This window comes from Uloborus diversus, chromosome 1 (assembly GCF_026930045.1).
Source record: "Uloborus diversus isolate 005 chromosome 1, Udiv.v.3.1, whole genome shotgun sequence".
Taxonomy (NCBI): Eukaryota; Metazoa; Arthropoda; class Arachnida; order Araneae; family Uloboridae; genus Uloborus; species Uloborus diversus.
In genome coordinates, this window is record NC_072731.1 from 263,221,232 (window position 1) to 263,237,362 (window position 16,131).

The following is a 16,131-nucleotide window of genomic DNA, read 5'->3' on the forward strand; positions in this document are numbered from 1 at the left end:
TAAATGTTAACAGTAGCTGTTAAAGCATCTTTTTCTTAGGTTTCTTGTTTTGCATGCTTGATATCTCAGAAAGTTTCTTATATATTTCCATAAACTTTTAATGCATGTTTGGCTGGTTTGTTTTTATGATCTGAATCTAAATTTAGTTATTTTTTTTTTTTTCAATTCTTATTATTATTTTTTTTAAATTTCTAAGTTAATATCAAAATTTGCCAAAAGTTTAGGTGAAAATATTTTTTTTAAACATTAACTTTCATTTTTAGTTACAATTTAGGTTCAGATCATAAAAGGAAATCAGACAAACATGCATGAAAATTTTTACGGAAATACGTAAGAAACTTTCTGAGATATCACGCCCGCAAAACGAGAAACTGGCGTCTGAGAAAAAGAGGCTTAAACAGCTGCTGTTAACATAAATCTCTATGGGGAAAGTTTACGCATTTTTACGATAACTTGAAAAGTTTTTTTGCATATGGTAATAAATAAGATATCAAATTGTTCAGAACTAAATTAAGCAGAACATTTATTTTTTCCAGAAAGTCAAAAATTTTGAAAGTTAATTGTCCTTAGACCCCTTAAAATTATCCTTGGTGACATTGGAGAGGAGTGTGGGGAATCCAAAGCTCTCTTGTAGGGAGGGGCAACTGTATCCTGTCCCCCTCTGGCTACACGCATGCATATGCGAAGATGCATGAACTCTTAAGGGGGTATTCTAGTCTCTAGTCTAGAAATTTGAAAAAATCAATTTTTTTCTTTCATATTCTCAAAGTTTAGACCTTTAAAAATAGGTTTCTAAGAGGATTTATGGAAACCCAAATTATTTTTGGAGTTACAGTTAATTTCGTTAAATTAAACTCTTTTGCTGAAATGAGACTGCAAACTTTAAACGCGTTTTTCTCAAAACAAGTTTTTTCGATGTGGTTGAAAGTTCTAATGCACTGATTTACTTGAAATTTGGTACAGACTTTCTTAGTACTATCAAAATTGTCTCAACGTAGGGGTTTTTGTATTTTGTGATTTTTATTATTTTTTAAAAAATACCAAGTTTAAAAAAGGAGCCAAAAGCTGAACTTTTTTTTTTTCAAAATGATGCCATTTTGTGAAAAAAAATTTATTTTCAAATGAGCTATGTCCAGACAATTCTACATCCTTGTTTAATAAGAAGTAACCTTAACTATAAGTTTCAGACCACCTGGAGGATTGGAATCATGTCAACCAGGAGACCTCCCTTTTTTTTGGGGGGGGGGGGGGTCCCCACTTTGCCAGCTTCCAGCAACTACAATTTTGATTTTTTTTTTCAACTATTATGCATTTTTATACTTTTAAAGTATCAATAAAAAACTGATAAAAATGGATAAAAAAAATAGCTACTGTTTTTTTTTTCTATTACGCCCGTAAAATCACCTGAAAATCAAGCTTCTGTCCAGACTTAGAATACCCCCTTAATATGAAACTTAGCTGTTATATCAAAATGTGTCCTTTCAGGTTGAAGAACACGAACACAACATCATTAAAAAGGGAATGAGACTGGAAGTTGTGGACAAGAATACACTCTCTGCGATGCGTTCAGCGACAGTATCCGAAGTTGTCGGTGGGAGGTTGCACATCAAGTACGACCATGAAGTCGATGATGTCGGATTCTGGTGCCATGAGCGTTCTCCTTTGATTCATCCAGTTGGTTGGTCTCAAGTTATTGGACATGCTTTGAAAGCCAAGCCACGTAAGTCTTGTGTGGATTTTAATAGGAAGCTTCATTAGGTCCCTTTGAAACTGTTTGCTAGTGATAAGTAAAGTCAAGGGATATAAGAGTAGAGCATTCTTTTTAAAAGGGTAAAATGATGCAAATAATTGAAACTTCTTTTTTTATCATTATGATTGAGTGAAAAATTGTAAGGAATATTATTTATGTTAGGAAATAAAAATTATGAATATGATTTACAAAGAACAAAAAAAAAAAATTCTTATTGGTGGAAACATAGAGACAAAACGACTTTGAACATGATTCAACAAGCGTCTACATGACTTGAGTAAAAAAGTTTTAAAATTACTCTTCAGTGGATACTGTCCCATGTACGGGTAGTTATCAAAATAATGGAAACGCTCTGTGACAAGTGTGTTGGGAATCGCTACTCTGCCGTAAATGTTCTGTTGATAAAGGTGCCTTCTGACTGTAATCGCTCACGCTGGTGAATCCAGATGGTGATTGAGTTCTGTGGTCACTTGTGCTGCTTGTTGGCATAAAATATTATTTTATTTTTATTCTCGGTCCACAGCCGATAATTTAAAGAAAATAATTTAAAGTTAAAAGCAAACACTGCTATTGTTTGCTTTTCAGACATTACAATCCTCTTCAATGCCATAAGTTCCTTTCACTAAGCTTGTCTTACCGCGCTCTGTGTATGCTGTCATGCCATTTGATACTGTACCTCTAGAAACACCAAAAAAGTTGAGATATTTCCGTTACACTTGCTCCAGCTAGACGCGCTCCAACAATTTGGCCTCTTTTAAAATTTGAGAGATCCGACATTTCACGCGCTTGAAAAAAATCCAGAACTTCAATTAAGTCACCATATAACTACCACAATATGTACATTGCTATTTATATTAATAAAAAAAAATAATTAAAAAAAAATTAAAAAAAATAATTAATTAATTAAAAAAACAACATGTCTACATGAAATACACCACCAGCTCAGTCATTTCCAGCCAAGGACTGTTGTTTGGCACTCTAGGCTTCCTTAAGGAGGTTTTCCACCTCCAGCTCGGTCATTTTCCTATGCCGGGCTGATGAGTGCTAATAAGCACGAAACTGCAGTCCTCGGCTGGAAATGACTGAGCTGGTGGTGTATTTCATGCATTTCTGCTTTAGCCCTGGCTAATGGGCGGTAATTTCTTTACTAATAGTAAAGCAGAAAGTCTCTCTGTCCGGAGGATGTCTGGATGTCTGTAGGATGTCTGTGACGCGCATAGCGCCTAGACCGTTCGGCCGATTTTCATGAAATTTGGCACAAAGTTAGTATGTAGCATGGGGGTGTGCACCTCGAAGCGATTTTTCGAAAATTCGATGTGGTTCTTTTTTTATTCCAATTTAAAGAAAAAAAACTATCATAAATTACGAAATTATCATAACGTGGAACCGTAACATGGGCACAAGCCAATTGGCGAGATACGAAATGATCATAACGTGGAACTGTAACGTCGGTACAAGCCAATTGGCGAGAAAATTCACCATACATTATTTGTAAATATACAAGCGAACCAAAAGACCTTTAATTTTTCTATTACGGGCGAAGTCGTGCGGGTGCCAATAGTACTGAATATAACAGATATCTAGTTTTATTCTTTATTACTTACGAAGTACAGTCAAAATTGTCACTTTTATTCACAGGTGTTTCCATTATTTTGATAACTACCTGTAGATGTTTATGGAAATGAGATTGCTGATGGGTTGGCTCGTGAGTTGAGCAGAGGGACTTCTCCTCTTAGTGAAGCCCTTTCTTACTCAGACTCAAGCAAAACGTGGTTCCTCTTGGAGACAGGCCCCTATGCATGAGCGGTACAAAGGAAGCTCGTCCTGGTGCTTCTTTATTTAGGACTAGTGGCAGAAATGTGACAAGCCATAAGGAGTGACCTTTCGATCAAAATTTTTGTTTCGCACAACTAAAATTGAAATAAACATGACAATGGTTTGTGTCATTTGGAGAAAAACATATCTGATTTTGGTATTGCAGAATATTGAAAAATTCTCTACAAATATTTTGAAAAAGTTGGAAATTGGCCTACTGAAAAATAATTTCATCATGTGGCATATCACATTCTCGCCTGAGCCCTTCATTTGAAAAAAACTAGAGAGAGAAGGGGGGGGCTTCTCCTCTTCAAGCAGCAACTCTTGAGGGGCCGTCTGATCTGTAAATGTCAGCAAGGGCGCCCATATGCAAAATTTAAAGGGGGGGGGGGTGCTCAGTTATTTTCCCCATGGTTTAGCGGGATATTTTCCCTGTAGAAACCGATTTCAATACAGATTAGAGTTATTAAAATTTGACATTTTCAATAACTTATTCATGAATGGCTGGAGAGGAAATGTTTTTACATTTTTACATTTTTGCAAAGAAAATATAGTAAAAGCAAGGAAGTTCTAATTTCAAAGGGGGGGGGGGGGGCTTGAACCCCCACTCCCCCCCCCCCTCACATTTGCACCCTTAAATGCCAGGGCCAGTTCATGCTGCCCCATCCGCCGCTGCAGTTTTTTCTATACCATTTTACTTAAAATGCATCATATTTATGCTACATTTATGAGGTTCATCTCTGCTCATTTGCTTTGTAGTTGCAATCGATCATATACAGTCAATTCGGGATAACTCGAATCTAAAGCAACCTACTAAAAACTTAGACTTATCGGAAGTTTGACTTATCGCTAGTTTCGGTTTTCGACATTTTAATATTAAGAACCATGGAATATTTTAATTAGTATGTACATATAACAGACAAAATTACAGAACTTAAAAGTTTTTAAGCACAATATGCACAGTTTAATCAAAAATGTTGAGAGAAGAAAATCAGAAGCATGGTTTTGATTTCGATACTGCTGGAACCACTTGAATAGAGCTGATTCTACTTCAGGAAAGGTGCACATCTTCATTCGTTTCAAATTCGGATTCATGTATTCTACCACTTTAGAAGTTTCTCTTTCTCTGTTAATATCGTTGACGGAGTACTTGCTTAGACATCTTTAATAGTAAAGAAAACTCACTCTGTCTCTCTGGAACTTATCAGCAAATAATTGAACTAAAGAATGAAGGGGGACGAATCTTAACTTAGGTCAGCCTTTGAATATAGGTACAATCAGTTGACTTGACAACTTGACAGCTTAAAAGCAAATTCGTAGTCCAGCAACATGGCAAACAGTGTTGCCAGATGGTCAAATCCAGATTTCCCCAATTCCCTTCCAACTTTTCCCCAAAAAGCAATGTTTCCTATCAAAATTCCCCAAATTCAAAAATTATTTTTCCACTAATATTTTCATAAAATGAATCGACTTCCTCAATAATTTTTCTCTTTTGAAAAAATTATTTTTTCCCCAAATAGCCAAATTTTCTTATAAAATTCCCCAACTTTTTTTTTTCTTCCCATTTTCGCTTTTTTTTTTTTTTTTGTCCTCTTTATCTTTACTAATAATAAAGCTGAAAGTCTCTCTGTCTGGATACCTCTCAGTCTGTCAGGATCTCTGTGACGCGCATAGCGCCTAGACTATTCGGCCGATTTTCATGAAATTTGGCAAAGAATTAGTTTGTAGCATGGGGGTGTGTACCTCGAAGCAATTTTTCGAAAATTTGATTTTGTTCTTTTTCTATTCCAATTCTAAAAACATTTTCCCGAGCAAAATAATCATAAGATGGACGAGTAAATTACCAAGCTATCATAAAGTGGAACTGTAACGTGGGCAAGCCAGTTGGCGAGATTTAATGACTCTAATCTGTTCTGAAATCGGTTTCCATGGAGAAAATGCCTTACTAACCCATGGGGAAAATATTTGAGCCCCCCCCCCCCCCTTACAATTTTGCATATGGGAGCCCTTGGGTGCTCTTCTTGCTTTTGAGGTCTATTGTGCTGGAATTGCAAATGAAGGTGAATTAATTTTTTCTCTCATAGTCACTTGTTTCTTTCTTTTTTTTTTTTTTTAATTGTTCTTTTGAAAAAACTTCGAGTTAAAGGAAGTTAACTTCGAGATATTGAGAATAATTAGCATGGAATTAAAGACAAAGGAGTCAGGACTTAATAAAAACTTCGACTTATAGTAATTATTTGAGTTATTGGGAATTGACTGTAATTTGTATTCCAAGCTCTGAACAATTCATTGTATTTTTCATAGTTTATGCTCGCCAATCTTTAAAGAAAGTTCTGTGCAGAACATTTGAAAAAAATGATGCAACATGGGACAAGTTTTTACCGGTATGTATATTGAAGTGTTTATTTTATTCACTTGATGATTCTCTTTTCCTTAAAAAAAAGTATTAAAAAGGACAATTGGGCTACATTTTGTTCCACTCTTAGGTGTATAACCCTGCCAAAGAAATAACTATTACGAAAGGAATGAAACTGGAAGCCATTGATCCATTGAACCTTTCAACGATTTGTGTTGCAACTATTACTGATGTTTTGAGGAACAATTATTTGATGATCGGCATTGATGGAATGATGACAAAAAATGGCACTGACTGCTTTTGTTACCATGCATCATCGCCGTCTATATTCCCAGTTGGATTTTGTGAAGAAAATGGAATAAAACTCACAACCCCAAAAGGTAACTTCTTTTTTATTTATTTTTTGTATTCATGGGTGCATCCAGGGGGGGGAGCAGCTGCCTGTCCCCTTCAAAAATAAAAATGCATTTCAAAATTTGTTTAAAAAAAAAAAACTTTTAAAAAAAGGATTAATTCACTCTTGCTTCCATTTCTAAATTTAATGATGAATTAACTTTGTGACTTATGTGACTTATTTTGAAAGTGCAACTTTCTTATTTGATAGCGAATTGGAAAGGAAAATGTTATAAAAAGCGATGGTTCTAGATTTCAGTCTTTATGTTGCAAAATGTGTGACCTTGGAGTACTAATACCAGTGGCGTACCTAACTTGGGTAACACCCGGGGCAGTAATTTGTGGTGTCACTCCCCCCCCCCCCCCTCCTACAAACGCAAAAGAAAAAAATATGTAAACGTGAAATTCATGCAATTCAAAAACTACATTTGTGTAATAAAAAAAGATATCAAGGATTGACTGTATATAAAAATATTTGGATATATATCAAAGTATCGGATATTTTCGAAAATAAGGTGAACTTTTCGAACCCTGATTGAGGGCCTCCACTCTTTCGTTGCCCCGGGGCCCCCACACTTCCAAATCCGGCCCTGACTCCAGTCAATAGCAGAAGGGAAAAAGATCCGCATTTACCCAGGAAATAACCGGAACGTGGTTAAAAGCAGATTTTTCTTAGGTAGAAAAGATCCATGTAAACGTGGCTAAAGAGAATCAAATTAATTTGTGCTCATACCAACTTTAACTGTTATTATTTCACCTTTGAATAGAACTAAAAATATTTCAGCTTGAAAGCTTTTTCTCAGTTTGGAGGTATATCTGGGAAGATCTTTGAATATCTCCCCCAAAAAACTTACATTCTCAAATACTCTACTGTAGACCTTTCAATTTTTGCAAAGTTATTTATTTATACAAATACCGGGCTTTAACACTTAATAATTTGCCTCCTGCCTTCCCAATACTTTTGAACAATAGTTTTGAGAAGTGTATTTCTAATTAAAAAGCTGTATTATTATTATTATTTTAGTCTAGCTTTGGGAAAATATTTCTCAGCCACTTAAATTTTTCTATCACCCTTTTTAAATTGTTCAGATTTTTTATTTATTTATCTATTGTAACGGATCCGGTGCGGCTTCCAACTTTCTTGAAAAAACGACACAGTTCTTGATTAAAAACACAGGAAATTTATTTACACTATGTACAGGAAAGATCGTCAACAACTGCTAAATTAATCATCAGCAATTAAGCAACTATCACACAACACCGTAAACTCAGCGGTTACACACGTATTTACTTCCAAATACAAAAAACAACACAGCGAAATGCCTCGCAATAAACAGAGCTAATACGCTCTCAGTTCGAAATCTCAATCGAAACTCAACTTTTTATCAGGCGGCACGTTTTTATAAACATCGAAAAGTTTCCACAACATTTGAAATGCTTCTCGAAAATCGTAGACCGTTATCTTATTTCATTCACAAGTTTTATCAATGAAAAAAAAATAGGGGGATTGTATACTTCAGCCGAATGTACGGGGGCTGTATATTCATCACAAGAAACTATTTACAGGTTACGTTGCTACAATAATTTTAGATGACAGATAATTTAATAAACGCCAAATTTAGCTAGATTACGACAAATTAATCACAAAAAAAAACTAATATTTACAGAATTTGTAACACTATTTTAATTTGGCATATTCTTGAAGTTTTTCTTCACAATATATTTTAATGAACAAGATTTTTATTGTAGTGATTTTTTAATTTCAAAAACTACGTATTTATAGTTCACATCACACCGCCTTCCTGTTTTCTAATATATCTTTTTTTTTTCTTTTTGCTTCTGAACGCTTCAGGTTATGATGGAACATTTAACTGGCCCGATTATTTGAAAAAGACAAAATCAAAAGCAGCTCCAATTGGTCACTTTCAAAGAGTAAGTATTTTAATGTCCATTGTATTTTTCTGAAATAAAAATCTCATATATATCTCTCTACATAATAAGTAATATGTTTTAAAAAAATCAGTATTCACTTATATTAAAGTTCAAACTCTTGTTGATTACATTCTTCTTTCTGTGAGTGATTTTATGAGTTTTAAGTCTTGCATTCTGTTAAAAGCGATAGCTTTTGTTGTATTGGTGCTTGATATAAAAATTTGTTTTGAAATCCTACGCTTCACAAAATAAATATTTGAATTTGGTAACCTAATTTAAAGTAGTAAAACTTGTTGATGGATGCTTATAATCCCTTAAAAAGTAAAGCAGAAAAATATGCAAATAGCTGAACTAAAAATTTAAGTTTAAACATTACTTATTTTATATATTTTTAAAAATTTTTTAAATACTTATGTAGCTCCATAATTTAATATCACAATTTCAGAAGATTTCTCTTTTCAAAAATGCACTGTGTGTGTGTTTTTTTTTTTTTTTTTTTAAATTCTTTAGCGTGGAGGGGATGGGAGGAGCTTTGTTCAAACTTTTAAAGTCTAAAATAGGAATTTAAGTCTTTAATCCTCTATAAACATTTTGTTGCCAATAAAGTATCAAAATATTTTATTTATTTAATGCTGTCTTCCAAATTCATAGATGCAAGCTCTCTGTTTTTCCAGAGTTTCTTGCATTTTTTTCCAGAAAAATTTGATAGTTTTGGAACACCCTTTATTTTATTTATATTTATTCATTTATTTAGTTATTTATTTTTGGAAAATTGGTGTAAAATTCACTGTATTGAAGGAACTGACCTGTTTAAGACTTTTCCTTTCCTGAATTTTAACAATAAATAGCTCCTTTAATAAAAATCTGTTTTTAGAAATTTTTAGAAACTTTTCGACTCTGAGCACGTACTTTGCAGAAAATTGCATGCAGTGTTTTGGAGTTTTCAGTCCTTGTGTATGTTGTAAATATTTCAATTATTTTAAAAGTTGAAAGCTTTTTCAGTATGTACTATCTTCAATCTGCTTATTTTATGTTTCATTTTAACAATTTATTTATTTATTGTTATTTTTGATTCTATATTCATTTTAATTGCTTTTTTGGTAAAACTAAATACAGTTAAACCCCTCTAATACAGACACTAACGGGCCTTTTTTTTTTTTTTTTTTTTTGTCCACAGTAGAGGAGTGTCCGCGAGACCACCCCAAGACAGGGATTAAATAATGTTATTTGCCTTGGAATCGGGGGAATTAAAAATTGTCCTTATAGGAAGGGTTTCCGTTAGGAGGGGTTTCACTGTACTTAGAAAATGAGTTATTAATTGTTCAATTTTTCATTTGCAGTAGTTTTTATTTTTCCATTTAAAACCTTGATCAGCTTATAATATTTTATAAACTTGTAACTTTTTTTTTGGTTCGGGCTTGTTTTTGCACAAACCTCCAAACAAATTTTGGGAAAGTTAAAGTAACTTATTGCTTAATATTTTACTACTTACCACTGAATAGAAAAATTATACATAGCAATATAATTAAACTGGGATATCACAGTCTTATTTTTAAATTCTAAACTTTCTTGCTAATATTCCGTACTTAAGCCCCGTCACTCCTATTTTTTTCTTCTGATGCTCCTATTCTTTTCATCTATTCAGGGTGCCCATCAAAAAAAAAAAAAAAAAATCCTGAACCATTTTTTTTCTTTTTTTAAATTTTTTTTTTCAGCTCACTTTTTTAAATTTATTTTTCATACTTATTTAATTTTTAAAAATATTTATTGTTATTTTTTTATTAGAAAAGTTCTGTGCTACGCCAATAACATGCACACACACATACTAAATAAATAGATGAAATAAAATTTAAACAAAATAAAATAAAATAAATATTTAAATTAAAAATAAATCAATAAATCAACTTAAACAAATAAATAAAAAATCCCCTCTCCCCCCACAATTTTTTTTTTTTGGTGGCACAATATGCACTATAATCCCCCCTCCTTGTGGGCACCCCTGCAGCTACTGGTTAGCAGTTATGCAAATTTAACTACTTTCACCTTGAACTTGAATTATTTCACTTATATACATTCTATGTAATGCACACAGTTGTCCCAATGTTTTAATCTTGAACGTCTTACACATTTACATCAAATACTCTTTCAATTCCAGCCAATTCCTTCCCATGGTTTTGAAGAAGGAATGCACCTAGAAGCTGTTGATTTGATGGAACCGAGACTGATATGCGTTGCTTACGTGAGGAGGGTCGTCGGACGTCTGTTGAGAGTACATTTCGTTGGCTGGCAAGATGAATATGACCAGTGGTGCGACTGTGAGAGCCCAGACTTGTTCCCGATTGGATGGTGTGAGGTTTTGAAGTATCACCTGGAACCTCCTCGCACTGTTGACGGTAAATCAGACATGCTTGAACTCTGCAGTGTTCATTCCACAAAGCGCTTTTTTCTCATAACAGATTTTCGAATGCAACACTACTAGAGTTAATATTAAGGGGGTCTAAGGATCTTTAACCTTCAAAAGTTTTCGACTTTCTGGGAAAAATATATCTAGGGTGCTCGGGCAAAAGAGTATAAGTCAAAAATACTGAATTTTAAGGGGAGCTGTTTTTCCACAGCTTTCCTTCTAGATTTCAGAAGTAGACCACTCCATCAGGTGTTTGTTTATTTTCACAATGTTTACTACAATTTTCTTTTTCAAAATTAGTAAATCAACATTGCTTAACCTTCATTTGAACTATATTGTTGAAAATAATTAAAATTATTTGACTTATATCATTTTGATCTGAATGTAGGCGCGACTTATACTCTTTTTCCCGAGCACTCTAGATATGATATCCATAATTTAATTCTGAACAATTTGATACCTTATTTATTACCATACGCAAAAAACACTTTAAGTAATCGTAAAAATGCGTAAATTTTCCACATAGAGATTTAATGTTAACAGCAGCTGTTGAAGCCTCTTTTTCGCAGGTTGCGTTTTCTCAGGTTTCTCGTTTTGCGCGCATGATATCTCAGAAAGTTTCTTATATATTTCCGTGTAAAACTTTTCATGCGTTCTTGTCTGGTTTCTTTTTATGATCTGAACCTAAATTTTTAGTAAAAATTTAAAGTTAATATTTATAAAAAAAATATTTTTGGCCAAAAATTTGGAAAATTTTGATGTTAACTTCAAAAAAATAAATAATTAATTTTTAAAAAATAAATTTAGATTTAGATCATAAAAATAAACCAGACAAACATGCATTAAAAGTTTTACGAAAATATATAAGAAACGTTCTGAGATATCACTATGCAAAACAAAAAACCAGTGAAACCGGCACCTGAGAAAAAGAGGTTTAAACAGCTGCTGTTAACATAAATCTCTATGGGGAAAGGTTACGCATAACTTGATAATAACTTGAAAAAAATTTTGTGGATGGTAATAAATAAGGTATCAAATTGTTCAGAATTAAGTTATGCATAACTTATATTTTTTCCAGAAAGTCGAAAATTTTGAAGATTAAAGGTCCTTAGACCCCTTAAAAATTTGCTTAAAAAATTTCAGTGTGCCATTTTGAAAGTTCAAAGCTATTTTAATAAATGCTGCTAGGTAGCGTAAATCTGCCTATTTTATTTTTTAGTTTAACATTCATTTTTTGACTTAATTTTAGCTATTAAATTATTGAATTAATTTTTTTCAGTGGGAACACATTAAATTTTAAGCGAATGAGCTCTAAATCTGTCAATTATTTCTTTGGAGTATTTTGTATTTTTCTTACAAAACCTTAATCAGTTTTTCTTTTTTCATCAGTTTCTCTTTTTTTTATGTATTTTGTGTGGAGGATGAGGGGGTGTTTTCTTTTTTCAAATGCTGCAGTTGAAATACACTCAAGTTGAAATAATTTAATGGTTACATTACTTTTTATATCTTTTTATTTACTAAGAAAATTTTGCAAAGCATCAGAAATTTAAATAATTCCAGAGTCGTATTTTTTAAGTACTAAATTTTTTCTGCTCCTGTTTCAGCCCCCATTTGATTCTCTCATTTGTTTCATAATAGTTGAACTTTAAGGTTGGCAGATATGAATTCATGAACAAAATTTAGTAGAATGTAAAGAAATCAGTCATGCAAAATGACAGCAATGCTGTTTGAATAAATCTAAAGAACAATGGACATTCTGTATGATATTTTAAATTTTACAAGTATATAGGGGGAAAGGGGGGGCCATGTGGACAATTTTGAATTGAAATACAAAGCTAGAAATACTTGTAGGGGCTTTAAGCATATCTCTTTATGTATGTCTATATATATATAGACATGTTGTCGTGATACTACAGTGGTTTAATTATGTTTTAAATCAAATTAAAATCATGGAAATATTTTTCGTGGTGTCCAGAATTTCTGAAATTTTGCTGTGGAAAACTTTGAAATCTCCGAGAATTTGATTTCATAATTAAAAGAAAAAAATGGATTAAAGGATTCACAAAGGATGTGGATTATCCCTTTTCGTTAAAGTTTTTGTAAGTTGAATAAACTGCAAATGTTTTTCCTTTTGTACGTAGAATTTTTGTTGCAAATGCGATATGGCTAACTATTTTTTATTGACTGAAAAGAAAATAATATTTCTCATATTTCTTTTATACTGCTAATTATTTTTAAATCAAATTAAAATCACGGAAATATTTTTTGTGATGTCTAGAATTTCTGAAATTTTACTATGGAAAACTTTGAAATCTCAGGGAATTTGATTTTATATTTAAAAAAAAAATGGATTAAAGGATTCACAAAGGATGTGGGTTATCCCTTTTCATTAAAGTTTTTGTAAGTTGAATAAGTTGTTTTTCTTTTTGTATGTAGAATTTTTGTTGTAAATGTTGTAATAACTAACTATTTTTTATTGACTGATAAGAAAATATTTTTTATGTTTCTTTTATCTTGCCAAATATTTCATTTTTGGTGTGCATTTTATTTGTTTACATTTAATTGATCCTTCTTTTTATTCCATAGTCACATATAAGAAGAAAAAGAAGCTGTATGCTGGAAGTAAGTATAAGCCATTTGTTTCTAATGAGTGTCCTACTGGGGTATGCATAAAAACAAAAACTTTATTTAAATGACCCTCCACAAAGTAAGCATCACCTACCTGCAGCAATAAATCACTTAGCTGTCAGTAACATGAGACATTACTGTTGGCAGTGGTGCTGGTCAGAAGTTGTTCCTGACTCCTCTTAACACTTTAAGCGGTCAATTATTTTACCAGAAATGCTTCCAAAAAAGGCATATTTTTGTATTGCACTGTTTAGCGTATTTATTTGTCTCTTCCACAATTTTACTCAAGAGTGAAAAATCAATGAATGTTTTATAAAATTGTAGAACATCAGAAGTGTCGTCAAATTGTACTTGCACAGAGGGGATACCAGAAAATTTAAATCGAGGACACGGAACAGGTGGATTTTTCACATCAACCTCGGTAAAAATTCTTGCAGAACTCAAATCTTTATCAGAGCTGAGCTCACTGTACCAGTCGTCTGAGGAATAATCCAAATAATTAGAAGAAATGTCTGTATCTGTATCAGAATGTAGTTCATCATCTAACAAGAAAGTATTTTCGTTTTCTATTCCATCCATAATTTCCATAAGATTCACAAGCACGGCATACAGTCGAACAAAAATGTCAAAGAAAAGTTCCCGCTACATAAAAAACCCAGATGAAAAGCATTTCATTTACATGGACAAGCCACGCCATCTGTTGAAAAATAATACTAAATAGTCTCTTTCAATAATGAAAAATGCGGACAAACCAGAAAAGGAAAGGAGATGCCCGTATGCTGTATGGGCAAACCAGATGAGGTCAATTTCGGGTAGCACGTACACTGTACGGGTTCAAAGGTTTAAGCGTAATTCAGACAGCGTTCGCACATCACGTTGGCCACGTAAAGTGGACAGACTTACATTTTCTGAAAAGGGAAAAGCATTCATATATTGCGAACGGGCATGCTCTCCAATTTTGTTAAATTCAAACAGCATCTACATCAGAGCCAACGGGGAAATTTGAATCCTTTATAAATCCTTATTGAACAAATGGATTTGCTCTTTGAGCAAACTTTATCAAAAATATCTTTTTACAAAGAAAATACAAAAAAAAAAAAAAAAAAAAAAAAATAGTAAATAGTTTTTTTTTTTTTTTGTGTGTGTATAAGAATTATGCATTTCTTTCTCTCTCTCTCGAAACTATATGTGAAATAAATTGATTTTTATACATAAAACTTCCAAATTTAGCTCATTAAGTATTTAATGCAGGCCTGTCATTTCAAATTTTTTCAGAAGGAAAGGGGGGGGGGGGGGGGCAAAGGGTGTAGAGTCTGTTTCACTATAGGTGAAACAGGTGTACAGCAAATAGGTGTACAAATGGGGGGGGGGCAGCAAATAGGTGTACAATCTGGGCAGAGAATTTGCATGCTCTCTAAAGGGTGAGAGTAATGACAAAGCACATGTCATTACTCTCACCCTTTAGAGAGCATGCTCATCTCGTGGAGACCAATGAAATGCGTCTCCCAACTCTACGGATGTCAGATATCTGGCTTCTCGTCCCGTCGACAGGTCCTGTAGAATACGACTTGCTGTCATGGCAACGCCGATCGAAAACTGGTTTTGGGAAGAAAAAAACGATGGAGGGGAAATACATCAATAATAGGCATTCAACCGAAATTATAAATTGCCAATATATCCTCAAATTTACTAAATACTATTTTTTAACATACATTTGAAACTACTAATTAAGTCGTAAGAGAGCTTAATATTATATTCCCACTAATCATTTAACTAACTGATTGTTTGAACATTTAACAAAATTACTACTTTGATATTAAATTGGCCTCGATTTTTAGATATTAATATTTATTTCCGTGAACAAGGCATTTATTTATTTATTTTATTTATGAGTAAAATCATTGGAACTTAGCTGGGCCATTGTTTATGGTTACTTCTAGTAGATAACACTTTATGTAAGAATGAAAAAGAAAGAAAACAAAAGGTTTCGAAAAATATTTGCGTTCAAAAGTTACACTTTCTGGAGAATGACCCATACATTGTCTAATCATCTCTAATAGAGCATGAACTGAATTTTAAAATTTTAGTTAAGAGGTGTGATCGTGTAGCATTATAACGCATTGCACTGATTCTTGTCTTCAAAACACAGCATCATAAATAATGAAAATTCTAAACTTTGAGAAATTTATATATAATTAAAGATTATTTTATGAATTTTCCTTATAAATACTTATACAGCAACGTTAAAATGCTTGCTAACTTTGGAAGGTTATAATTTTTTGGCAATCCCATTTTGAAATTATCAAAAACTTTGAGAAAAAAAATGATTTTTTCCCTTTAATTGTTATTGGAAAACAGACTTCATAGAAATATGCCTCAGTTTTCTTTGTCAAACCCCATGGTGTTACATGCAAGAATGGCAGTGACTTGATGGGAAGTGTTTCCACTTTTTTATGTTAAAAGCTACCACAATGAATAATGCTCAGGAGCTTTCTTTAATCCTCAAAAAAAAAAAAAAAAAAAAGATTTCTTAAATGAATGTAGTATAATTTCAAGATTATTTTTAAGCACTTTACAAATGCACTTTTTTACAGTAGACCTTGTTTTACGCTGGGGTTACGTTCCTCGGAAATGCCGCGTAAATCAAAACTGCATAAGTCAAGACTTATTCCTCATATAAATAATAGCTGATGATCGAGTAACCCGCGTGCTTCAACAATGAAACTCACGCCACGGCACGATCATTTGATAATATGTTTTGGTAATGTTTGACATGCATTGAAAGGCTTTATTGTGACTAGGCTGAACTCGATTCAGCGACTAGTTTTCCTGGTCATTTCAGGAGAATGAAGG

General features: G+C 32.8%; 1 protein-coding gene across 1 annotated transcript in view; it reads left to right on the forward strand.

Moving 5' to 3' along the window:
• The window catches only part of LOC129227316 (MBT domain-containing protein 1-like), a 41,699-nt gene that overhangs the window by 14,252 nt on the left and 11,316 nt on the right, over nt 1-16,131 (forward strand). Inside the window, exons 6-11 of the mRNA XM_054861862.1 lie at nt 1,486-1,720; nt 5,870-5,949; nt 6,052-6,301; nt 8,167-8,246; nt 10,402-10,639; nt 13,237-13,272. Coding sequence (XP_054717837.1) covers nt 1,486-1,720; nt 5,870-5,949; nt 6,052-6,301; nt 8,167-8,246; nt 10,402-10,639; nt 13,237-13,272 — 919 coding nt within the window. The remainder of the gene's footprint in view (nt 1-1,485; nt 1,721-5,869; nt 5,950-6,051; nt 6,302-8,166; nt 8,247-10,401; nt 10,640-13,236; nt 13,273-16,131) is intronic.